Below are 26518 nucleotides of genomic sequence, written 5' to 3'. Positions count from 1 at the left end.
AGAACACCTTATTGCAGTGGTTCCCAAACCTGTCCTTGGGGCTCCCCAGCCAGTCATGTTTTCAGGATATCCACAGTGAATATTCATAAGAGAGATTTGCATACAGTGGAGGCAGTGCATGCAAATCTCTCTCATGAATATTACATAAGTACATAAGTATTGCCACACTGGGACAGACCAAAGGTCCATCAAGCCCAGCCTCCTGTTTCCAACAGTGGCCAATCCAGGTCACAAATACCTGGCAAAATTCCAAAAAAGTTCAATACATTTTATTCTACTTATCCCAGAAATAAGCAGTGGATTTTCCCCAAATCAATTTAATAATGGTCTGTGGACTTTTACTTTAGGAAGCCATCCAGACCTTTTTTAAACCCCGCTAAGCCTACCGCCTTTACCACATACTCTGGCAACAAATTCCAGAGTTTAATTACACGTTGAGTGAAGAAAAACTTTCTCAGATTCATATTAAATGTACTACTTTGTAACTTCATCGCATGCCCCCTAGTCCTAGTATTTTTGGAAAGAGTAAGCAAATGATTCACGTTTACCCGTTCCACTCCACTCATTATTTTATAGACTTCTATCATATCTCCCCTCAGCAGTCTTTTCTCCAAGCTGAAGAGAACTAGACGCTTCAACCTTTCCTCATAGGGAAGTCGTCTCTTCACCTTTATCGTTATTGTCACCCTTCTCTGTACCTTTTCTAATTCCACTATATCTTTTTTTGAAATGCGGCAACCAGAATTGAATACAATATTCGAAGTGCAGTCGCACCATGGAGCGATACAAAGGCATTATAACGTCCTCACTTTTATTTTCCATTCCTTTCCTAATAATACCAAACATTCTATTTGCTTTCTTAGCCGCCACAGCACACTGGCTCTGTCTCATTAATCCATGTTTTTGAATATGCTCTGTAATTTTGTTCTTTATAACAGTTTTTACCATTTTGCCCAGCACCGACGTCAAGCTCACCGGTCTATAATTTTCTGGATCCCCTCTGGAATCTTTTTAAAATATTGGCATTACGTGGGCTACCCTCCAATCTTCCGGTACCACATTCGATTTTAAAGATAAATTACATATTACTAGCAATAGTTCCGCCAGTTCATTTTTCAATTCTGTCAGTACTCTGGGATGAATACCATCCAGTCCAGGAGATTTGCTACTCTTCAATTTGTCAAATTGCCCCATTATGTCCTCTAGGTTTATAGAGATTTCATTCAGTTTCTCTGACTCGTCAGCTTTGAATACCGTTTCTGGCATCGGTATCTCTCCCAAATCTTCCTTGGTGAAGACCGAGACAAAGAATTCATTTAACCTCTCTGCTACGGCTTTGTCTTCCCTGATTGCCCCTTTTATTCTTCGGTCATCTAGCAGTCCAACCAATTCTTTTGCCTGCTTCTTACTTTTAATATACCTAAAAAAAATTTTACTATGTGTTTTTGCCTCCAACGCAATCTTTTTTTTCCAAGTCCCTCTTTTTTCTTTCCTTATCAGTGCTTTGCATTTGACTTGACATTCCTTATGCTGTTTCTTATTATTTTCAGTCGGTTCCTTCTTCCATTTTCTGAAGGATTTTCTTGTAGCTCTAATAGCTTCCTTCACCTCACTTTTTTATGTTTCAACAATTTTTATTGATGATTCCACATGGTAAACACTTCCATATGATTCAATATATACGTTATAACAAACAGTTTCACCTTGTACATAGTATCCTTAGGCTTCTATCATCAAAGTTTTTATTAATCTCTTCTCCCCTTTCCCTTCCTTCCCTTCCTCTTAAATGCCTTTGAACCCAATCCTTGTACAGTTAAAGATCATGTGTGCAATGATAAACAATAAACTCAAACATTAATTTCCAATAATTATGACTCATGTATTATTCTATGTTCTATAACCCTACCTATATTCCAGTCGTGTTTGTTGGTGATTCCTCTTGACATATTGTTCCATAAAATTACACTCCTAACTGATAATCCACAAGTCTCTCTTATATGCTAAGAATATTGCACTATCCAATGCTATTCCACCCCTTCCTCCCACCTCCCTCCCCCTCTACTCTTATAGACTCCTCTCCTTACTTCATGGTCTATCTTACTCTGCCCCTCCACAGAACTTAACTTCCAGAGTGTGGGATGTTATCTGCCGTCCCATTTGGCAATTTATAATACTTTCTGTGTGGATCCTTATCTATACATTCCCCCACGAACCTCACCCAATCAAAGATTACTGAGACTCCCCCCTTCTTTCCTCTTACAGTACGGACAATTTATTTAACACCGTGCTTCTCGCTTTATGGGAAATACTTTGCAGATATTTGTTCCAGATAGAAATAAACGCCTTTCTTTTCTTTGGGGAGCCCTGGGCTGCTCTAGCCTCCCAAAGTAATCATGAAGCCTTTTCCAAAATGTTTTCACTTTGTCCTTCACCTCACTTTTTAACCATGCTGGCTGTCGTTTGATCTTCCTCCCTCCTTTTTTAATACGCGGAATATATTTGGCCTGAGCTTCCAGGATGGTATTTTTGAACAGCATCCACACCTGGTGTAAATTTTTGACCCTCGCAGATGCTCCTCTAAGTTTTTTTTTTTCACCGCTCTTCTCATTTTATCATAGTCTCCTTTTTGAAAGTTAAACTCTAACGTATTGGATTTCCTGTGTATACTTACTCCAAAGCTAATATCAAATCTGATCATATGATCACTGTTATCAAGCGGCCCCATCACCATTACCTCCTGCACCAGATCACACGCTCCACTAACGACTAGGTCTATAATTTTCCCTTCTCTTGTAGGCTCCTGTACCAGCTGCTCCATTAAGCAGTCCTTGATTTCGTCAAGGAATTTTACCTCCCTAGCATGCCCCAATGTTACATTTACCCAGTCAGTATTGAGGTAATTGAAATCACCCATTATTATCGTGTTGCCCAGTTTGTTAGCCTCCCTAATTTCTGATAACATTTCTACATCTGTCTGTTCATCCTGGCCAGGCGGATGGTAGTACACTCCTATCTTTTTCCCCTTTACACATGGAATTTCAATCCATAAGGATTCCAAGTTGTGTTTTGTTTAATCTGTTTGATTCAAGGCCCTCCTTAACATACAATGCTATCCCTCCACCAATTCGATCCACCCTATCACTACAATATAGTTTGTACCCAGGTTATCCTCCTTCCACCAGGTCTCAGAGATGCCTATTATATCTAATTTTTCAGTTAGTTCAATATATTCTAACTCTCCCATCTTATTTCTTAGGCTTCTGGCATTCACATATAGACATTTCAAACTATGTTTGTTCTTCCTATTTACATCATGCTTAGCACTTGACAGTATTAATTTACAATCTTTTGTCTGATTTTTATTTTTATTTAAGGACACCTAATCTACTGTGGTCTCTTTTGCAGCCTCACTTTCAGGATACCCTATCTTCCCTGTTTTGGTGATATCTTTAAAAGATACCTTATTCCAAACCATGCGCTTTTGAGCGACTGTCGGCCTTCCCCCAGTCTCTAGTTTAAAAGCTGCTCTATCTCCTTTTTAAATGCCAATGCCAGCAGCCTGGTCCCGCCCTAGTTAAGATTGAGCCCATCCTTTCGGAATAGGCTCCCCCTTCCCCAGAATGTTGCCCAGTTCCTAACAAATCTAAAACTTTTCTCCCTGCACCATCATCTCATCCATGCATTGAGACTTCAGAGCTCTGCCTGTCTCTTGGGCCCTGCGCGTGGAACGGGTAGCACTTCAGAAAATGCTACCCTAGAGGTTCTGGATTTGAACTTTCTACCAAAGAGCCTAAATTTGGCTTCCAGAACATCTCTCCCACATGTTCCTATGTCATTGGTACCCATCCACATGTACCAAGACAGCCGGCTCCTCCCCAGCACTATCTAAAATCCTATCTAGGTGACGCGTGAGGTGTGCCCCTTCGCATCAGGCAGGCAAGTGACCAGGCGATCCTCACGTCCACCAGCCACCCAGCTATCTACATGCCTAATAATTGAATTACCAACTACAACAGCCATCCTAACCCTTCCCACCTGGGCACTAGCTCCTGGAGACATCCTCGGTGCGAGAGGATATTGCATTCTCTGGTGTGCTGGTCTTGTCTACAGGATTACTTCCAGCCTCACCAGGGTGATGCTGTCCTTTTAGAAGGCCTCCCTCCTCCAAGGCAGCACAGGGGTTGTCAGATTGGAGGTGAGACTTCTCTACAACATCCTTGTAGGCCTCCTTTATGTACCTCTCTGTCTCCCTCAGCTCCTCCAAGTCTGCTACTCTAGCCTCAAGAGAATGGACTCGTTCTCTGAGAGCTAGGAGCTCTTTGCATTGAGCACACACATATGACATCTCACCAACTGGGAGATAATCATACATGTGACACTCAATGCAAAAGACTGGATGGCACCCCTCTCGCTGCTGGACTACTGACTGCATCTTAGTATTATAGAGTTGTTTAATTAAAACTTTTTAAGGTGCTAGGGATATCAGATGAATATAATGATCCTTTTGACTGTTGTAATTTGTAATTTATTTAGGGTTTGCTTCTTAGAAACTAATTTAATGTAATTGTGGATATCCTGAAATTGCTGGCTGGGGAGCCCCCAGGATAAGTTGAGGAACCACTGCAGTATTGCATTCATTTCATTTTATTTCATTTATTAATATTTATAGACATATCCCAACGTATAGTATGCTATGCAGTATACAAAGTATACTGGATTGGCCGCTGTCATGGACAGGATGCTGGGCTCGATGGACCCTTGGTCTTTTCCCAGTATGGCATTACATTACTTATGTACTTATATAGACCTGGCCTTCAAGATACCACCAATCCAAAGACCTGTAATTGCTTCCTAAAGGTCATGTACCTCCCTGTGTTGGCATTACCGCATCGGCAGCTGCTAGCGCGGCTTTGTAAGTAGGAGGGATAGTTCCACATTGAATTCCAAAGAAGAGGACCTGCTACAAAAACCAACCTTGTGTAGACTCGACTCGACCACACCTCTGTGATTAAAGACACTAAGGCACTACCAGCTGAGGCCTGCTAGCTGATTAAAGCACACTCCTAAAGAATCTCTGTCAACACAGAGAAGTCTGAAAATCAAAACAGCTAGCTTTAATTTGATACACTGGGCTACTGGTAACTCTTAAATGCACAATGATTACTATCCCTGTGCAAGAAAGATCATCCCATTCTCCTCCACTCCCCTTTCCCCGATGCTCCTCCACATTTCTCTTCCCATATTATTTCTCCTGCCTAAATCTCTGTTTGTATTCTTCTCACTGTCCACCTTGGAAATCATCACTCACCAGCCCTTCCTGGCTTCCTCTGAGTATCTCTGCCTGACATAAGAACAAAAGAATAGTCATAGGTCAGACCAGTGGTCCATCTAGCCCAGTATCTACTACAATCTAACCTCCAGGCCTGAATTTGACAGGGTTCTGACTTGGCACAGCTGCAGCAGTGGTGGAGTCAATAGTGGTGTAGAGTCTTATCTACTTTAACCCCACCCTGGCAGCAGGAGGAACAGATGGCTCTAACCTTGCTTAAGTCTTCTCTTTTTCCCCTTCCCTAGGTCCGCTGCCACAACTGGCCCTTATTAAACATTAACTTCTGGTGTGTGGCTCATGCCGTGAAACTGGCTGCTTTAATAAATGTCTCCTGTCTTCTGACACCAAGATGTCAGCCTTTATCCCTAACACCTGTTCTGCTGCTAAAGCTGCTATGTTTCCACTGGACCACATAGGCTGATACCTTAGCATCTCATTCCCTGAATGTGTTGATGTTTTCTCTTGCCTCCTGCTCAAATCAGCCAACACCTGAGGTTTCCATTGTTTTTCTGGAGACCAAAAAAAACATATGTACAAAATACTGAGCTCTCTAATGCTATAATATACTGAAAAGCATCTCGGTGACAGAAGCCAAATAGCAATGTATATTACACACACATTACAGTGAAGCTTGAAGGGAGAGAGGCTGAAGGTGTCCTCTTTGCTGTTCCAGGCATTAATCACATTCAGTGATGTTGCTGCTTATTTCTGGGAAGTGGAGTGGGACGTTCTGGGAGAATGGCAGAAGGAGCTGTACAAGAAGGTTATCAAGGAGATTCACAACTTCCTGATATCACAGGGTAAATATGATCTATCGCCTACCGCCCATAGACACTTGTAAGATGGTTGATAATATCTTACTTGTGCAGGAAAAATCTCAGATACAGGTCAAATGGGTGCATAAAATTTAAGGATAGATATTCAATGATGGTTCAGGTGGGTAGGAGAACCTCCTATCTGCTTAAACCATGCTGTGCTGGCTAGCCACAAATTTCCAGCAGCAGTTAACCAAGTAGTGCCACAGAAGATCAGCTCTAACCACCCAGGCACAATCTGGGCAGTGCCAGGACAGCCTGGGGACTGATTCATGGCAGAGCTAGACGATACGTTCGTACTGGCGATATTCATTGCCAGTCCCTGCATACCTAACTGGGCAAACTCAACCACAGAAAAGTCAGTCTTAGTTTTGCCTAGTTCAGTATATGGATATGGCACTGAATATTGGCTGCCGCTGACTTATATATTCGATGCCAGTGCAAAGGTATGGCCCAACGCTGGCAGAAATCAGCGTTTAGGAAGTGGCTGAATATAGCGAAGATACTTACCTGTAGCAGGTATTCTCCGAAGACAGCAGGCTGATTGTTCTCACGTGTGGGTCGACGTCTGCATTGGCCCAGGAATCGGCATTTTGCAAGCAAAATAAAAACAAAGCTTTGCCAGTCTCTTCTGGCATGCATGCAGCGCGCACCAATTTCACGCCCGTCGCAAGCGTGCCTCCTCAGTTAAATCAAAACGCATATAAATAAGAAACAACTCCAAAGGGGAGGTGGGCGGGATTGTGAGAACAATCAGCCTGCTGTCCTCAGAGAATACCTGCTACAGGTAAGTATCTTCGCTTTCTCCGAGGACAAGCAGGCTGCATGTTCTCACATGTGGGGTATCCCTAGCAACCAGGCTCACTCAAAACAATGAACAGTGGTCAACTGGGCCTCGCAATGGCGAGGACATAACATAGATTGACCTGAAACCATGAACAACTAACTGAGAGTGCAGCCTGGAACATAACAAAAATGGGTCTAGAGGGGTGGAGTTGGATTCTAAACCCCGAACAGATTCTGCAGCACTGACTGCCCAAACCGACTGTCGCGTCGGGTATCCTGCTCAAGGCAGTAGTGAGATGTGAATGTGTGGACTGATGACCACGTTGCAGCCTTGCAAATTTCTTCAATGGAAGCTGACTTCAAATGAGCCACTGACGCAGCCATGGCTCTAACATTATGAGCCGTAACATGGCCCTCAAGAGTCAGCCCAGCTTGGGCATAAGTAAAGGAAATGCAATCTGCTAGCCAATTGGAGATTGTGCATTTTCCGAAGGCGACTCCCATCCTGTTGGGATCGAAAGAGACAAACAACTGGGCGGACTGTCTGAAGGGCTTCATCCGCTCCACAAAAAAAGGCCAATGCTCTCTTGTAGTCCAAGGTGTGCAAACTGCTTTCACCAGGGCGGGTATGAGGATGGGGAAAGAATGTTGGCAAGACAATAGACTGATTCAGATAGAACTCCGACACCACCTTTGGCAGAAACCTAGGGTATGTGCGGAGGACGACTCTGTTGTAATGAAACTTGATATAAGGTGCATGCACTACCAGGGCCTGAAGCTCACTGACCCTACGAGCTGAAGTAACAGCCACCAAGAAAGTGACCTTTCAGGTCAAGTACTTCAGATGGCAGGAATTCAGTGGCTCAAAAGGAGCTTTCATCAGCTGGGTGAAAATGACGTTGAGATCCCATGACACTGGTGGAGGTTTGACAGGGGGCTTTGACAAAAACAAACCTCTCATGAAGCGAACAACTAAAAAGGCTGTCCAGAGATAGGCTTACCCTCTACATGGTGATGATAGGCACTAATCGCACTAAGATGAACCCTTACTGAGTTGGTTTTGAGGCCAGACTCTGATAAGTGTAGAAGGTATTCCAGCAGGGTCTGTGTGGGACAAGAGCGAGGGTCTAGGGCCTTGCTGTCACATAGATGGCAAACCTCCTCCATTTAAAAGAGTAACACCTCTTCGTGGAATCTTTCCTGGAAGCAAGCAAGACTCGGGAGACACCCTCTGAAAGACCTAAAGAGGCAATTTCTAAGCTCTCAACATCCAGGCTGTGAGAGCCAGAGACTGGAGGTTGGGATGTAGAAGCGACTCCTCGTTCTGGGTGATGAGGGTCGGAAAACATTTGAATCTCCACGGTTCCTCGGAGGACAACTCCAGAAGAAGAGGGAACCAAATCTGACGCGGCCAGAAGGGTGCATTCAGGATCATGGTTCTGCAGTCTTGCTTGAGTTTCAGCAAAGTCTTCCATAGTAGGGGTACGGGAGGATACGCATACAGAAGACCTGTCCCCCAATGCAGGAGAAAGGCATCTGACGCTAGTCTGTCGTGGGCCTGAAGCCTGGAACAGAACTGAGGGAGCTTGTGATTGATCTGAGTGGCAAAAAAATCCACGCTTGGAAGATCTTGCGGACTATGCCTATGTTCAGTGACCACTCGTGAGGCTGCATTATCCTGCTCAATCTGTCAGCCAGACTGTTGTTTACGCCTGCCAGATAAGTGGCTTGGAGAAACATGCCGTGACGGCGTGCCCAAAGCCACATCTGGACGGCTTCCTGACACAGAGGGCGAGATCCGGTGCCCCCCTTCTTGTTGGTGTAATACATGGCAACCTGATTGTCTGATTCAAAATGATTTGGTTGGACAGCCGATCTCTGAAAGCCTTTAGAGTGTTCTAGATCGCTCGCAATTCCAGGAGGTTGATCTGAAGACCTTTTTCCTGAAAGGACCAAGCTCCTTGAGTGTGAAACCCATCTACATGAGCCCCACCCCCACCTCAGGAGGGATGCATCCGTCATCAGCACTTCTTGTGGCTGAGGAATTTGGAATGGATGTCCCAAGGTCAAATTAGATCGAATCGTCCACCACTGAAGGGAATTCCGAAAGTCAGTGGACAGTTGTATCACATCCTCTAGATCCCCCGCAGCTTGACACCACTGGGAAGCTAGGGTCCATTGAGCTGGTCTCATGTATAGACGTGCCATGGGAGTTACATGAACTGTGGCGTCTCAACATCTGCCGAGCCATGATCTGTTGAGACGCTCGCACTATGGACACTAGGGACAGGAGGTTGTCTGCCCTTGCCTGAGGAAGATAAGCACGAGCTGTCTTTGTGTTCAACAGAGCTCCAATGAATTCCAATTTTTGAACTGGGGTGAGATGGGACTTGGAATAATTTATCATGAGCCCCAATAACTCTAGCACTTGAATAGTCATTCACATGGACTGTAGAGCACCTCCGAGGTGCTCTTTACCAGCCAATCGTCGAGATAAGGGAACACATGCACTCCCAGTCTGCGTAGCGATGCTGTGACTACCGCCAGGCACTTTGTGAACACTCTGGGTGCAGACACCAGACCAAAGGGCAGTACACCGTACTGAAAGTGCTGTGTTCCTAGCCGAAATCGAAGATACCTCCTGTGAGCTGGAAGTATCGAGATGCGTGTGTAAGCATCCTTTAAGTCCAGAGAGCATAGCCAATCGTTCTCTTGAATCATGGGAAGAAGGGTGCCCAGGGAAACCATCCTGAATTTTTCTCGGACTAGAAATTTGTTCAGGGCCCTTAGGTCTAGGATGGGACGCATCCCCCCCTGTTTTCTTTTGCACAAGGAAGTACCTGGAATAGAATCCCAGCCCTTCTTCCTCTGGTGGAACGGGTTCGACCGCATTGGCCTTTTGAAGGGCGGAGAGTTCCTCTGCAAGTACCTGCTTGTGCTTGGAGCTGTAAGAATGAGCTCCCGGTGGGCAATTTGGAGGTTTGGATTCCAGATTGAGGGTGTATCCTAACCGGACTATTTGAAGAACCCACCGGTCAGAGGTTATGAGAGGCCACCTTTGGTGAAAAAAATCAACCTCCTCCCTACCGGCAAGTCGTCCGGTACGGACACTTTTACTGAGGCTATACTGAACTGGAGCCAGTCAAAAGCCCATCCCTTGCTTTTGCTGGGGAGCACCAGGGGCCTTAGGCGCTCGCTGGGGCTGAGCCTGGGCAGGCTGCAGAGAAGCAGGAGTGTACCTACACCTAGCATAGGAATAGGGAGCAGTCCTCTTACCCCAAAAAAACCTCCTAGATGAGGAGGTAGCAGCAGAAGACGCCCGGCGGGAGAGAGAATCCATAGCATCATTATGCTTCTTGATCTGGCCAACTACATTCTCTACTTTCTCACCAAAAAGGTTATCCCCCCTGGCAAGGAACATCCACCATCCACTGCTGGACCGAATGATCCAGGTCAGAGACTACTACTACTACTACTACTACTATTTAGCATTTCTATAGCGCTACAAGGCATACGCAGCGCTGTACAAACATAGAAGAAAGACAGTCCCTGCTCAAAGAGCTTACAATCTAATAGACAAAAAATAAATAAAGTAATCAAATCAATTAATGTGAACGGGAAGGAAGAGAGGAGGGTAGGTGGAGGCGAGTGGTTACAAGTGGTTACGAGTCAAAAGCAATGTTAAAGAGGTGGGTTTTCAGTCTAGATTTAAAGGTGGCCAAGGATGGGGCAAGACGTAGGGGCTCAGGAAGTTTATTCCAGGCGTAGGGTGCAGCGAGACAGAAGGCGCGAAGTCTGGAGTTGGCAGTAGTGGAGAAGGGAACAGATAAGAAGGATTTATCCATGGAGCGGAGTGCACGGGAAGGGGTGTAGGGAAGGACGAGTGTGGAGAGATACTGGGGAGCAGCAGAGTGAATACATTTATAGGTTAGTAGAAGAAGTTTGAACAGGATGCGAAAACGGATAGGGAGCCAGTGAAGGGTCTTGAGGAGAGGGGTAGTATGAGTAAAGCGACCCTGGCGGAAGATGAGACGGGCAGCAGAGTTTTGAACCGACTGGAGAGGGGAGAGGTGACTAAGTGGGAGGCCAGCAAGAAGCAGATTGCAGTAGTCTAAACGAGATGTGACAAGGGTGTGGATGAGGGTTTTGGTAGAGTGCTCGGAAAGAAAGGGGCGGATTTTACGGATGTTGTAAAGAAAGAAACGACAGGTCTTGGCGGTCTGCTGGATATGAGCAGAGAAGGAGAGAGAAGAGTCAAAGAGGACCCCAAGGTTTCGAGCTGAGGAGACAGGGAGAATGAGAGAGCCATCAACAGAAATAGAAAACGGGGGGAGCGGGGAGGTGGGTTTGGGGGGGAAAATGAGAAGCTCGGTTTTGGTCATATTTAATTTCAGGTGGCGTTGAGACATCCAGGCAGCAATGTCAGACAAGCACGCTGAAACTTTGGTTTGGATGCAAGGTGAGATATCAGGGGTAGAAAGGTAGATTTGGGAGTCATCAGCATAGAGATGGTAGGAAAAGCCATGGGATGAGATTAATGAACCAAGGAAAGAAGTGTAGATAGAAAAGAGGAGGGGACCAAGAACAGAACCCTGAGGTACGCCGACAGGCAGAGGGATAGAAGTAGAAGAGGATCCACCAGAGTGAACACTAAAGGTGCGGAGGGAGAGGTAGGAAGAGAACCAGGAAAGGACAGAGCCCTGGAATCCAAGTGAGGACAGGGTATCGAGAAGTATGTTGTGATCGACAGTGTCAAAAGCAGCGGAAAGATCAAGAAGAATGAGGATGGAATATTGACCTCTGGATTTAGCCAGTAATAGGTCATTTGAGACTTTAGTAAGTGCAGTTTCGGTTGAGTGGAGAGGGCGAAAACCAGATTGTAATGGGTCAAGAATAGCATGTGAGGAGAGAAAATCAAGGCAGCGGCGGTGAACAGCATGCTCAAGTAATTTGGAGAGAAAAGGAAGGAGGGAGATGGGTCGGTAATTAGAGGGACAAGTAGGGTCAAGTGAAGGCTTCTTAAGGAGAGGTGTGACCACAGCATGTTTAAAGGCAGCAGGGACAGTCGCAGTGGAAAGTGAGAGGTTGAGAATGTGACAGATAAAAGGAATAAGAGTAGGAGAGATGGCATTAAGAAGGTGGGTGGGAATGGGATCAGAGGAACAGGTGGTACATTTTGAGGAAGAAAGGAGAAGTGTAGTTTCCTCAATAGTAACTTCAGGAAAGGAGGAAAGGGAATGAGGGGAAGGAGAGAGAGGGGAACGGACTAGTGGAGGGAGAGCTGGTGAGGTAGAGAAAGCAAGGTTTATCTTTTGAACCTTGTTGTGAAAGAATTCAGCAAGGGTCTGAGGAGATAATGAAGGGGGAGTTGGGGGAGGGGGCACCTTGAGGAGAGAGTTCAATGTGGTGAAGAGAAGTCGAGGATTAGAGCCAAGAGAGTTGGTCAGTTGGATATAATAATCCTGTTTGGCACGTAAAAGAGCAGATTGGAAGGAGGTCAGCATGAACTTAAAGTGTAAGAAATCAGCAAGGGCCCGAGATTTCCGCCAGAGGCGTTCGGCGGAGCGGGTACAGGAACGTAGGTAGCGGATATTAGAATTCAGCCAAGGTTGGGGTTTTGTACGCCTTACAGGGCGGGTCATCAAAGGTGCAAGAGTGTCTAAGGCAGAGGATAGAGTATTGTTGTAAGAAGAAACAGCCTCGTTGACAGACGTGGATGGTGCCACAGTAGAGAGGAGGTTTGAAACATTGGAGGATAGAGATGAAGGGTCAATATCGTGAAGATTCCTAGATAAATTAGATAGGATAGGACGGGACTGGGAGGGAGGAGATTTAAGTGTGAAAGTTATAAGATGGTGATCAGAGAGGGGAAGATCAGAGGCAAGGAAACTAGAGGGTGAACAGTTGGAGGAGAAGATGAGATCAAGACAGTGACCATTGTGATGAGTGGGAGAGGTAGAGCATAGTTGGAGATTAAAGGAGGATGTTAAAGCGAGTAACTTGGAAATATAACAGTTGGAAGGATCATTAGCAGGAATATTAAAGTCACCAAGGATGAGAGAGGGGGAGGAAGGATCATGGAAGAAGGCAAGCCAGGCGTCAAAGTCACTGAGAAAGGATGAAAGGGACTTATCAGGGGGACGATAAATGACCGCTATTCGAAGAGGCAGAGGAGAGAAAAGGCGGATAGAGTGGACTTCAAAGGAGGAAAAACAGTGAGATTGAGGTGGAAGAAGGGGTTGAAATCTGGAGGAGGGAGAGAGAAGTAGTCCAACACCGCCCCCACGGCCAGCAGGGCGAGGAGTATGTGAAAATAGATAACCGCCATGGCACAGGGCTGCGACTGAAGCAGAGTCATCAGGGTAAAGCCAGGTTTCTGTTATGGCGAGCAGATGGAGGTGACGCGAGATAAAGAGGTCCTGGATATAGGGGAGTTTGTTACAGATAGAGCGGGCGTTCCATAGGGCGCAAGAGAAGGGCAGAGAAGAGGAGGGGAGTAGAGGAATAGAGATGAGGTTAGAGAGGTCACGGTGAGATCTGTAGAGTTTGGATAATAGTTGGTGAGGAGGGCCAGGATTGGGATTGATGTCACCAGCTGAGAGTAAGAGAAGGAGTAAAAGAGAGCGGAGGAGAGTAGGAGAGGTGTGGCCACGAAGGCGTCGAAGGCGAGAGGTATTTAGGTGGAATGGGGAAGGCAAAATGGAGGGAAGAAAGAGACGGAGATTAAAAGCCAAGAGGGAGGAAGAGGGTAGGAGAGAAGGTGAGTGATGAAGTCAATGGATGGGAAGTGAGTTCCTGTAGCGGAGAGAGGTAGGGGGTGAGGGAAAAGATTAGGAAGGGACAGAGCTAGGAAGAGAATGTGAATAGGGGCCATAAACGATTAAGGTATTTTAGTAACTGGAAAAAGATTAGATACAAAGAGAAAAATGCCCCGGCGCGCGGCACCTAGAGCGGAGGCCCTGAGTGGATCGGGGTGGACCTGGGTGTCACCCCGGAGAAGGCTGTAATGATATGCAGATGAGCTGCAAATCCTCTACAGCACCTGAAAGGCAGCCGGTGGTAGAGGTGGGCACCTCTCAGCTGAGGAAAGGCTTACCAGGGGTTAGGCCGAAGCCAGCATTCCTCCCCCTATGGGTCGCCTGATCCTAGCCAAAAAGCACCTGGAAACTCTGTGTACTTGGAGAGAAGGCCCTGGGAAGATCGGGGTGGAACTGGAGTCACCCCGGATACAGCTGTGAGGAAATGCAGAAGGGCTGCAAGTCCTCCACAGCACCTGGTGGGAGCGCTGGGCACCTAGAGCGGAGGCCCTGAGTGGATCGGGGTGGACCTGGGTGTCACCCCGGAGAAGGCTGTAAGGATATGCAGATGAGCTGCAAATCCTCTACAGCACCTGAAAGGCAGCCGGTGGTAGAGGTGGGCACCTCTCAGCTGAGGAAAGGCTTACCAGGGGTTAGGCCGAAGCCAGCATTCCTCCCCCTGAGGGTCGCCTGATCCTAGCCAAAAAGCACCTGGAAACTCTGTGTACTTGGAGAGAAGGCCCTGGGAAGATCGGGGTGGAACTGGAGTCACCCCGGATACAGCTGTGAGGAAATGCAGAAGGGCTGCAAGTCCTCCACAGCACCTGGTGGGAGCGCTGGGCACCTAGAGCGGAGGCCCTGAGTGGATCGGGGTGGACCTGGGTGTCACCCCGGAGAAGGCTGTAAGGATATGCAGATGAGCTGCAAATCCTCTACAGCACCTGAAAGGCAGCCGGTGGTAGAGGTGGGCACCTCTCAGCTGAGGAAAGGCTTACCAGGGGTTAGGCCGAAGCCAGCATTCCTCCCCCTGAGGGTCGCCTGATCCAGAGACACGCAGCCATGAGAATTTGCGCATCACTACCTTGAGCAGCGATCCTGGATGCTACATCAAAAGTGTCGTATGTATCCCTGGCCAGGAATTTGACACGCCTGTATAGAGGGGGAGCAATCCTCTCAGCGCCGATGCTTCTCGAGTGCCGATTCCTTCGACGCCCCAAAGCTCCTGGCACCGCGTGTCTAAGGAGAATGATGACAGTTCTTCTTTGCCTTCACTCGACGCCCGTCATCGAGACTCTTCGGTACTGATGAGGAGGACATGGAATCCTCGGGGCTGGGTCCGACGAAGGTCGGTCCCGGGGGGCCTGCATAACAGGAGGCCTCGAGGCAGGTAGAGACCCACTCAATGCCTCACTGCGCGAGTTGGTCTTTCAGCAGCCATTACCTCCGCTCCCAACATCGATGCTTCCCTCAATGTCGATGCCGCCGACCTTGGTACCGATGTCGACGTCGAAGGACCGGACCAAGCCCCAAAAAGCTTTTCTTGTTGTGCCTCTTGAGACGCTTGGGTCCGTTTCTTCATATGAAGACACAGAGTACAAGAGGCTGGGCTATGGTCGGGCCCAAGGCACTGGGTACACCAGGTGTGGGTATCCGTAACTGAGATGGTCCGGTTGCACCGAGTACAACGTTTGAAGCCGCTGGGTGTCTTCGATGACATGGAAGGAAAAACAGCTTCGGCGAAATCAAAAGATGCGATTGTGCCTCTTAACAAAAAAAGGCACAAAAAAATAAGGGAACAACCCGGTCGCATTGAAAAACAAAGGAAACTTTAAAAAGTGAAAAAAATGTAACAGACACTACGGGAACTTTTTTTTTTAAAGACAATTGAAGTAAAATAAAGAAATTTAGAAGAAAAAAGCGAAAAAGCTCGCGAAGACTCTTTCCTGGGCCTGAGAGGAGCGCAGATAAAAACCTACCGCACCTCAACGCAGAGAAAAGAAAACTGAGGAGGTACGCTCATAACAGGCGGGAAATCAGTCCGCGCATGACGTTGCGCGCTGCACACGTGCCAGAAGACTCTGGCAAAACTTTGTTTTTATTTTGCTTGCAAAATGCAGATTCCTGGGCCGAGGCGTACATCGACCCACATGTGAAAACAAGCAGCCTGCTTGTCCTCGGAAAATGACCGGTTAGTGCCTGGCAGTAGAGAATGACACGGGGATGGGGACAGAGCTTGTGGGGATGGGGAAAATCTTTGTCCCTGTCCCCATGTCATTCTCTAATTTATATGACAGTGTTTTGATTTTTTGGCAAAATAAGCAAACGTTCTGGCCAAAACTTGCATGGGGGATCCTATGCATTCTTGCTACCAGCACGTCTTCTGAGAGGACATTTTCTATTGTGGGAAGGACTGTGGAAGACAGGAGAGCTAGATTGAATCCTAAGATTGTTGATAACTTATTATTCATCCACAGATTAAAAAATCATAATAGTTCTTTATAGGGCATATTTTTCCCCATTAGGGCATACACAGTGGGTTGTATTTTGTACCCCTGGATATTTTAACAGGGTGGATTAAGGTTCCTTAGGGTAGTAGAAGTCAACTATTGTTGGGATTGTAAGGACAGAGGGTGGCGGTGTGGGCGGGGGGGTATTATAGTTGCTTGTTCTTGTTCTCGATTGTGATTTATAAACAACAGTTATACAGAATGTTGTTCCTTTTTATACTTTAATAAAAAAGATTTAAATATAAAATCATAAGTGTTTGAGGCTTGTGCAGATGAGGACTGAGCCCGCAGGGATGGGGACAGAGCCCACGAGGCGGGGCAGTGACAGAGCCTGTGGGAATGGGTTGGGGACAGACTTTATCCCCGGGTCATTCTCTACCTGGCACCTGATGAAGCTGCTGTGACTCTCCAAGGCTACATGAAAAACACCACTAATGGAGGCCTAACAGAAACAAGCCTCTGTATGCAGTAAGAAAAAAATATGTTAAACTAGTTGTTTCATGTAAGATAGTTCACCTCACTTTGCTGTACAAACTAAAACTAGCACAGGGGACTAGGAGGGAAGATTTATCTCTGATTCCTACCTGAGAAGCACGACTTCTGTGTGAGGATGTGACATGTTAATTCTGTACTATATAACTAAACTGTTCAGCATGTAAACCACTCCAGATGGTAAAAAGTGGTTACAGGTTAAATATCCTCTTTCTTCCTTTTATTGGCCACAAGACAGAGTTATCTTTAAATCTTAGGATGTGGGTTTTCCTTCTCAGATGCACCTAATAAGAAGGCAGGATACCCTCTCACTAGGGGGCACATGCTTGCAAAGGAAAGTGGCACCTGAGAAGCCTCCACCTAGGAGACTCACAAATAGAAATAGCCATACCAGAAATCCTCGTTATCGACATTGCCAAGTAGCAAACTGCAGTTCTCTATTCTGATCAAGCTTTGTCAGACAAATCCACAGATTCAGAGATACATATATAATAGAGAGATAATGGGGCTGTACTTAAATAAACAATTTTAATTGCTCGATTAATCACATAAACCATTCAACAGAGTTTATTTTCAGTAACGTAGTCCCGACCATGTAAGAGGTTCTCTCTCCCTTCCCCGGCACACACCATGCATCATTCCCTCTGTCTCCCTCTCTCTCCCCCTACCATCCATCCTCACTATTTTGCTTTCTCTCTCTGTCTTCCCCTTAACATCACTGTTCTCTCTCCATCATCTAGCATCGCCCCATCTCTCTCTCTCTCTTCCCCCACCATCCAGTATTACTCCATCTCGCCCCCCTCTACACACCACTACCATCTAGTTGCCCCATCTCTTTACATTACATTACATTACAGCTCCATTTACAGCTATATTCCGAATTTACCTGTAAGGTTCAGTGTGGATCCCAGTAAGATAATCCAGTTCTCAAGTTAGATACTGAGAACATACCACTTAAATAGAAAAGTTTTTAAGTTTTTCTTAAATATTTCATTGTTTGTTTCCAACCATTGGCAAAACTTCCCAGATTGATAAGGGATCGTTAGAGAATTGACATGTTTATATCTCATACAAACTGTACAAGTCATTAGTGAGGCCCCACTTGGAGTATTGCGTCAGTTTTGGAGGCTGTGTCTTGCTAAGGATGTAAAAAGACTTGAAGCGGTCTAGAGAAAAGCGACAAAAGTGGTATTGAGTTTGCGACACAAAACGTATGAGGAGAGACTTGAAGACCTGAAGAGGTATAACCTGGAGGAAAAGAGAGATGGGGTGATATGATAAAGACATTTAAATATTTGAAAGGTATTAATTTACAAACAACCTTTTTCCAGAGTTGGGAAGCTAGTAGAACTAGAGGACATGATTTGAGGTTGCAAGGGGGCCGACTCAGGAATAACATCAGGAAGTACTTTTTCACAGAGAGGGTGGTAGATACCTGGAGTGCTCTCCCACAGGAGGTGGTGGAAATGGAAACGGTGATTGAATTTAAAAATGCTTGGAATAAACATAGAAACATGATGGCAGATAAAGGCCATATGACCCATCCGGTCTGCCCATCCTCTGTTACCCTTAACTCTTCTTTTTTCCTAAGTGATCCCACATGCTTATCCCATGCCTTTTTAAATTCTGGAACAGTCCTCAATTCCACAACCTCCACCGGGAGGCCATTCCATGCCTCCACCACTCTTTCTGTGAAATAGTACTTCCTTGTCATCAAGCAGATGAATCCATTACGAGTGGGTTGTGTCCATCAACCAGCAGGGGGAGATAGAGAGCACTGAAAAACCATAGTGCCTCATGGCCAGCTAGCTCCATCTGCCTCTTCAGTATTCTCTATCTCCCCAGCAGGGTGGTTGCAGCTTGTTCAAGCTCCTTCAGAAAATCTGCCTGGGGTGGCTCCTATGCTTTTGCCAGTTGTAGCAGGGGTGTTGTGGCTGATGGTGCCCACTTTAAAGGCAAATAGGTTAGCCCTTTCCCTGCCTTACCCAGCCCCCGATGTGGAAGTAGACAAATAGGCACGCCCTGTCCCTGTCTGTGCCCACGCTGTGGATGCAGGCACATAGGTTCACCCTTTCCCTGCCTTTCTCACGCTACTGATCCTCCGGAGTTGGAAATTTGCCTCTTTCGCTGTTGCCTCAAACTTTCCTCACAGCGTTAAAAAAAAAAAAATGTTGCGTCACTCTTTGGCTCTGCGATCCCAGAAAAGAGGTTGTCTTCTGATTGTGCAGCATGACCGGAGCTCGGAGACTCGGTCTAGTGAGGTAAAAGCATTTTGTAGCTCCTCCGGGGAGGGTCCGCGTTCGGGACGATTTTGGCACGAATCCGCCATTTTGAATTTGTGCCGTTTTCGGCGATGGCTGCTGAGAAAGTAAAGCGCTGTTCCGTTTGTGGTAAACGCAAATCTGCAGTGGGGCTCTGTAAGGCGTGCTTTTCAGACGGTAGAGTCGTCCTGAGCATGGCGAGCGATGTTCCTTCCCGCTCCGTGGAGCTGGCAGCGGGCGCCATTTTGCAACAGCATAGTGCGACCCCCGCTGAGGCGGAGGGGTTTAAGCCTGGAGGGGCGCCTCGTGTAGAGGCTAATAAAAGAGCGGTTTCCCCAGGACTGGAACCAGGAGGCCAGAGTGAACCATTTTCCCCTGAATTTGTTTTATTGCTGCATAATGCATACATGTTAAAAAGAGCTCTTCCGCAGGGGTCCTCTGCGGCCCTGCTTTCTGTATCCCCTCCAGTGGAGTCTGGCCTTGGATTACCGTCAGGTGCGTTTTCCCCTGACAGATGACCACAAGACAAGCGCAGAAGGGTGGATTCCCCTTCAGAGAGTGGCGCACCCCCGTTTTCCCCTCTGTGGTTGGGATGTGAGGACTCTGAGGGGTCTGGCAGGCCTTCATGGTCTGGAGAGCCAGAAGAAAGTGCAGGATTGCCACCGGATCCAGATGATCCTTCCGCGGTGAGGATTTTCCACCGTGATGAGCTGCAGGTCCTCTGTATAGAAGACCCTGGGAGTACTGAGACCTCCTCCGGTAATCCGAGGATGGCAAGTACTAAGAAGCCTGCTCGAGCCTTTCCTTTGCATGACTCCATCCAAGAGCTCATCACGGCTCAATGGGCTGACCCCAAGGGGCCTTTGAAAGTCGCCAGGGCTATGGGGCAATTATACCCTCTAAGTGAGGAGCATTTGGCGCGCCTAGCAGTGCCTAAAGTGGATGCCCTAGTCACGGCTGTGACAAAGAAAACTACCCTCCCAGTGGAAGGAGGAGTTGCCCTGAAGGACATGCAGGACCGACGCCTGGAGGCAGCTATGAAACGGTCCTTTGAAATTTCAGGCCTATCCTTACGAGCGTCTGCATGCAGCTGCTACGCTGCCCGAGCCTGCCTCGCTTGGTTACAACAGGCAGTGGAACAGCCCGGAGATGGAGCGGAGTCCCTTATGGAGGTGGCACGCGGATGTAGTCGGCCTTGTCATTTTTGGCTGACGCCCTTTATGATCTGGTCAGAGCTTCAGCTAAACAGATGGCTGTAGCGGTGGCGGCTCGCCATCTTCTGTGGCTACAGCATTGGGCAGCTGCTGTGGCCTCTAAGCAAAGGTTGGTAAAATTGCCCTTTCAAGGCCTTCTCCTGTTTGGTGAGGAGTTGGAGAAAATTGTGAAAGGCCTGAGGGATGCCAAACCCCAGCGCTTACCCGAGGATAGGCCGCGGTCTTCTTCCAAGGGTCAGGCGGTTCCCTCCTCTTACAGACCTCGCTTCCATGAAGCTAGAAGGTACCGCCCGGGGCGTTCTGCTGGGTTCACTTCGCATGCCTGTTTTCAGCAGAGGAACTCCTTTTGCTCAGACCTGGAGTTCAAGGGTGACCCTCTCAATGATGGTTCGCCGGCCCCCTCCTCGATTCCTGTGATAGGAGGACGACTTTCCCTCTTTCTCGAGGAGTGGGCCAAGATTTCCTCAGATCAGTGGGTCTTGGACCTGATCAGAGAAGGCTACAGAATAGAATTCAGTGCCCCGATAAGAGACGTGTTTGTGGAGTCCCAATGCGGTTCTGCCGCCAAACGGACAGCGGTAGAGGAGACCTTGCAAGGCTTGCTTCACATTGGGGCGGTTTCCCCCGTGCCTCCTGTCGAATGTGGCTCTGGCCGTTACTCCATTTACTTCGTGGTGCCGCGAAAAGGAGGGTCTTTTCGGCCTATCCTGGACTTAAAACAAGTCAACAAGTCTCTGAACGTGCGGCATTTCCACATGGAAACCCTGCGCTCCGTCATAGCGGTGGTACAGCCAGGAGAGTTTCTCATGTCTCTGGACCTGAAAGAAGCTTACTTGCACATGCCAATTTGGGCCCCCGCACCAGAGGTTTCTGCGTTTTGCTGTGATGGGAAAACATTTCCAGTTTCGGGCCTTGCCTTTTGGTCTCGACACAGCTCCCCGAACCTTTTCCAAGGTAATGGTGGTAGTAGCTGCTTTTCTCAGCTGAGAGGGTATCCGGGTTCACTCGTACCTAGACGACTGGCTCATCAGAGCAGACTCTGCAGAAGAGAGTCATCAGGTTACAGCCAGAGTGGTCTCAGTACTGCAATCTCTGGGCTGGGTCGTCAATATAGCCAAAAGTCACCTGACCCCCTCTTAATCTGTAGAATATTTGGGGGTCCGGTTCGACACAGCCTCGGGGATGGTCTTCCTACCCGAGCAAAGGCGGTGCAAGCTTCAGAACCAGGTCCGTCTGCTCCTGAGGATACCTCGCCCGCGAGCTTGGGACATAGTCCAGCTGTTGGGGTCGATGACGGCCACTTTGGAAGTGGTGCCTTGGGCGAGAGCGCACCTGAGACCTCTGCAGTGTTCCCTGCTTCAACGGTGGTCTCCAATATCTCAGGATTATCAATGCAGACTCACGTGGCTCCCTGCGGCCCGGCTCAGTATGGAGTGGTGGCTCTCAGACAGCATGCTGCGGCGAGGAATGCCGCTAGCGCTCCCCGATTGGTGCCTGGGGGTAACAGATGCCAGCCTGAAGGGCTGGGGTTCACATTGCCGGGGAAGGCATGCCCAGGGTCTTTGGACACCCGAAGAGTCGGAGTGGTCCATCAATCGCTTGGAGTTGAAAGCAATTTTCCAGGCGCTTCTGGCCATTCAATTGACCCTGGAAGGATTGGCTGTCAGAGTTCTGTTGGACAACACGACAGCAGAGGCCTACATAAATCGCCAAGGAGGCACTCAGTGCATAGCACTAGCAGCGCAGGCCGTGCAGATTTGCCACTGGGCCGAGCTTCATCTGCAGTTTCTGTCAGCAGCTCATATTGCAGGCCAGAGCAACGTGCAAGCCGATTATCTGAGCAGGAATCAAATCAACACAGCGGAATGGGAATTTGCAGACGAAGTATTCCTGCAAATATGTGTCAAATGGGGAAAGCCTGTAATGGATCTTATGGCGTCAAGCACAAATGCCAAAGTCCCGTGCTTCTACAGCAGACGGAGAGATCCTCGCTCGGCAGGGTTGGATGCCTTGGCTCAACCCTGGCCTCAGGGCCTCCTGTATGTGTTCCCTCCATGGCCCTTGATAGAGCAAGTACTCCTGCAGTTTTCGGCTCCACCAAGGAGAGGTGGTTCTCATTGCCCCGGATTGGCCCAGGAGGCCGTGGTATGCGGACCTCCGGCGGATGCTGGTAGAGGATCCCCTGCCGTTACCTCTGGTACCGAACCTGTTGTCACAGGGCCCGGTGACCATGGAGGACACCTGCCGCTTTGGTCTTACGGCATGGCTATTGAGAGGGCGCAATTGAGAGACAAGGGATATTCCAGTCATTTCCACTCTCCTACAGGCCCACAAGTGTTCCACTTCCATGGCTTATGCCAGGATTTGGCGCCAATTTGAGGCTTGGTGTGCTTCTAAAGCAATCACACCCATGCGGGCTTCTGTCTCGCCGATAGTTGACTTTTTGCAGGATGGTTTACAAAAAGGCTTGGCCTATAATTCCCTGCGTGTTCAAGTGGCAGCCTTAGCATGTTTTCGAGGGAAGGTCACTGACCTCTCTCTGACTGCTTGCCCGGATGTGACACGGTTTCTTAGAGGGGTGCTTCGGCTCCGTCCTCCCATGCGGGCTCCATGTCCGGCCTGGAACCTGGGGTTAGTTTTAAAGGCCCTTCAGTGTTCGCCCTTCGAGCCGCTTAGGCGAGCTTCGGTGAAGGATGTGACCTTAAAGACGGTCTTTTTGGTGGCTGTGACATCGGCGAGATGGGTATCTGAGCTCCAGGCGCTGTCCTGTCGAGACCCATTTCTGCAATTCTCAGAGTCCGGCGTAATGGTACGTACGGTGCCTTCCTTCATGTCTAAGGTGGTTTCAGCGTTTCACCTAAACCAGCCTATTTTCCTGCCCTCCTTTTCTAAAGAGGAGTTTCCAGAAGCCTATGGGCAGTTGCACCTTCTGGATGTGCGAAGGGCTCTGTTGCAATATCTGCGCATGTCAAATGCCTTCAGGACCTCTGACCATCTTTTTGTTCTTTTGTCAGGTCCGCGCAGAGGGTCTCCAGCGTCTAAGGCCACTATAGCCCATTGGCTCAAAGAAACTATCTTTTCAGCATATCTGCTATTTGGACGGCCTCCGCCTGAAGCCTTTAAGGCACATTCCACAAGAACGATTTCCTCTTCTTGGGCTGAAACTGGAGCACTCTCTCTTCAAGAGATATGTAGTGCAGCTACTTGGGCTTCTAAGCTCTCGTTTGCCCGACATTACAGGCTGGATGTGGCTGCCAGGAGAGACGCGCATTTTGGAGCACAAGTGCTGGCGCGTGGTGTGGCTTGTTCCCACCCTATCTAGGGATTGCTTTGATACATCCCACTCGTAATGGATTCATCTGCTTGTTTCAAATACTGAAGAGGCAGATGGAGCTAGCTGGCCATGAGGCACTATGGTTTTTCAGTGCTCTCTATCTCCCCCTGCTGGTTGATGGACACAACCCACTCGTAATGGATTCATCTGCTATGACTAAAGGAAAGAAAATTATCAAGGTAAGAACCTAATTTTCCCTTCCTTAGATTACTCCTAAGCCTGTTCCCTCTTAACTTCGTCATAAACCCCCTCATTCCAGAGCTCTTCTTCAGTTGACAAAGGCTCTTTTCCTGTACATAAATGCCCTTGAGATATTTAAACATCTCTATCATGTCTCCTCTCTCCCTCCTCTCTTCCAGTGTATACATGTTGAGGTTCATAAGCCTGTCCCTATAATTTTTGCGTTCAGGACCACTTGCTAATTTTGTAGCCACCCTCTGGACCGACTCCATCCTGTTTATATCTTTCCGTAGGTGCGGTCTCCAGAACTGCACGCAGTACTCTAAATGGGGCCTCACTGGAGACTTATACAATAGCACTATCACCTCCTTTTTCCTGCTGGTCATGCCTCTCTTTAAGCACCCAAGCATCCTTCTGACTTCGACCGTCGTTTTTTCTACCTGTTTGGAAGCTTTAAGGTAATCAGACACAATCACCCCCAAGTCTTGCTCTTCCTTCGTACACTGAAGCACTTCACCCCCTATACTGTACCGTTCCCTTGGATTCTTGCGACCCAAGTGCATGACTCTGCACTTTTTGGGATTAAACCTTAGTTGCCAAATATCGGTCCATTCCTCCAGCTTCGCTAGATCCTTCCTCATGTTGTTCACACCCTCTAGGGTATCCACCCTGTTGTAGAGTTTGGTATGATCCGCAAAAAGAGAAACCTTACCAGACAGCCCTTCCGCAATATCGCTCACAAAGACGTTAAAAAGAGCCAGCGCTAGGACCGATCACTGCGGTACTCCATTGACAACATCCTTTTCTTCAGAGCAAGCTCCATTTACCACTACCCTCTGCCTCCTTCCATTCAACCAGTTTTTAACCCAATCAGTTACTCTAGGTCCCATACCGAGGGCACTCAATTTATTTATCAGTCTCCTGTGTGGAACCGTGTCAAAGGCTTTGCTGAAATCCAAGTATACCACATCAAGCGCCCCTCCCACGTCCAACTGTTTGGTCACCCACACGAAGAAGACAGATTCATCTGACACGACCTGCCACTAGTGAAGCCATGCAGCCTCGGGTCCTGCATTCCATTTAGTACAAGAAATCTCACAATCCTCCTCTTTAGAAGTGTTTCCAGTAGCTAACTCACCACCGAGGTCAGACTGACAAGTCTGTAATTCCCAACCTCCTCCTTCCACTCTTGTGAAAAGGAACCACATCTGCCCTTCTCCAGTCCACTGGGACCACTCCATTTTCTAAGGAAGCATTGAAGAGGTCTGTCAGCAGAGCCGACAGAACTTCTCCAAGTTCCTTGATCACTCTCGGGTGTATCCCATCTGGCCCCATCGCTCTGTCTACTTTTAGTTTGGCTAGCTCCTCAAGAACAGAGTCCTCTGTAAACGGGTCTTGTCTACCATACATCCATCCCCTTTAACCTTTGTTTTCTGCAGCCCTACCCCCGGTCTTTCATCCGTGAACACAGAGCTAAAATAATTGTTAAGCAGTTCAGCTTTATCCTTATCATCTTCCACATATTTCTCTCCCTCAGCTTTGAGCCTCACAATGCTATTATGGCACTTCCTCTTGTCATTTACATAGCTGAAAAAGGTCTTATCCCCCAATCTTTTTTTACAATAAATGTTTATTAAATTGTTGTTGAAAAAGTTTACATCAGTACAAAAGAATCAAACACTATCCATCATATCAAAATACCTCATCATATTGAACACAGTACTTCTTATCACCTAATTTTACCGTGTTAGCTATCTTTTCCTTCATTTGCCACTTTGCTTTCCTGATAGCTTCTCCAGCTTTTCTTCGCTTATTCAGGTATTCTCTCTTGTCCTGAGTCATCTTATAATGTGTGAAGGCTAACCTCCTTACCCTTATCTTTTCAGCTACTACATTTGAGTACCAGAGTGGCCTTCTTTTCCTCTTACTGTTATGTAATTTTCTAACATAAAGGTTAGTTGCCTTTAATATAGCTTCTTTCAGTCTTTTCCATTGCTGTTCTACATCCTTCAGCTGTTCCCATCCTACTAACTGTTCCCTGAAAAATTCCCCCATCTCGGCAAAGTTAGTTCCTTTGAAATCCGGGACCTTCAATCTCGAATGAGCCCTCTCTTCTGTTTTAATATTGAACCACACCAAACGATGATCACTAGATTCCAAATGTTCTGCCACCTTGACATCAGAAACGTTCTCTCCATTTGTAAGTACCAGGTCCAGAATAGCTCCATCCCGCGTCAGTTCCATTACCCACTGCTGGAACAGTTCTTCCTGTAGGGAATCTAAGATCTCTTTGCTTCTAGACGACCCCTTGGCCGGGACACCCCAATCAACATCCAGCATATTGAAGTCTCCTATCAGTAGTACTTCCCCTTTCCTAGCTATCTTGCGGATGTCTTCAATTAAGTCCCTGTCCATTTCCTCCAACTGTGAGGGTGGTCTGTATATCACTCCGATATAGATACATTTTCCTTTCCCTCTTTCCAATTTAACCCACAGCGCTTCTTCCTTACCCCACGTATCCTGCAGTTCCGTCACTTGGATATCATTCTTAGCATATAATGCCACACCTCCACCCTTTTTTCCTACTCTGTCCTTTCTGAATAGATTATAGCCAGGTATAGCAACATCCCAGTCATGGCTCTCCGAGAACCACGTCTTTGTGACCGCCACTAAATCCAAGTCTGCTTCCATCATTGTAGCATCAAGAAATAGAAGTTTGTTTCCCATACTACTGGCATTGGTATACAGGGCTCTCCAGACGTTACTCTTTTTTTTTCTCTTCTATAGAGGTATTAGGTGTCCT

At 47.5% G+C, this 26518-nt stretch overlaps 1 protein-coding gene across 1 annotated transcript in view; it reads left to right on the top strand.

Moving 5' to 3' along the window:
* Positions 1–26518, top strand: part of LOC115463697 (zinc finger protein 184-like) — a 93908-nt gene that overhangs the window by 23892 nt on the left and 43498 nt on the right. The window contains exon 2 of the mRNA XM_030194417.1: positions 6003–6129. Within this exon, the coding sequence (XP_030050277.1) occupies positions 6003–6129 (127 nt within the window). The remainder of the gene's footprint in view (positions 1–6002; positions 6130–26518) is intronic.

The sequence above is a fragment of the Microcaecilia unicolor genome, chromosome 2 (genome assembly GCF_901765095.1).
Source record: "Microcaecilia unicolor chromosome 2, aMicUni1.1, whole genome shotgun sequence".
Lineage (NCBI taxonomy): Eukaryota > Metazoa > Chordata > Amphibia > Gymnophiona > Siphonopidae > Microcaecilia > Microcaecilia unicolor.
The sequence above is the reverse complement of the archived record's forward strand: the minus strand, read 5'-3'. Positions and strand labels throughout refer to the sequence as shown.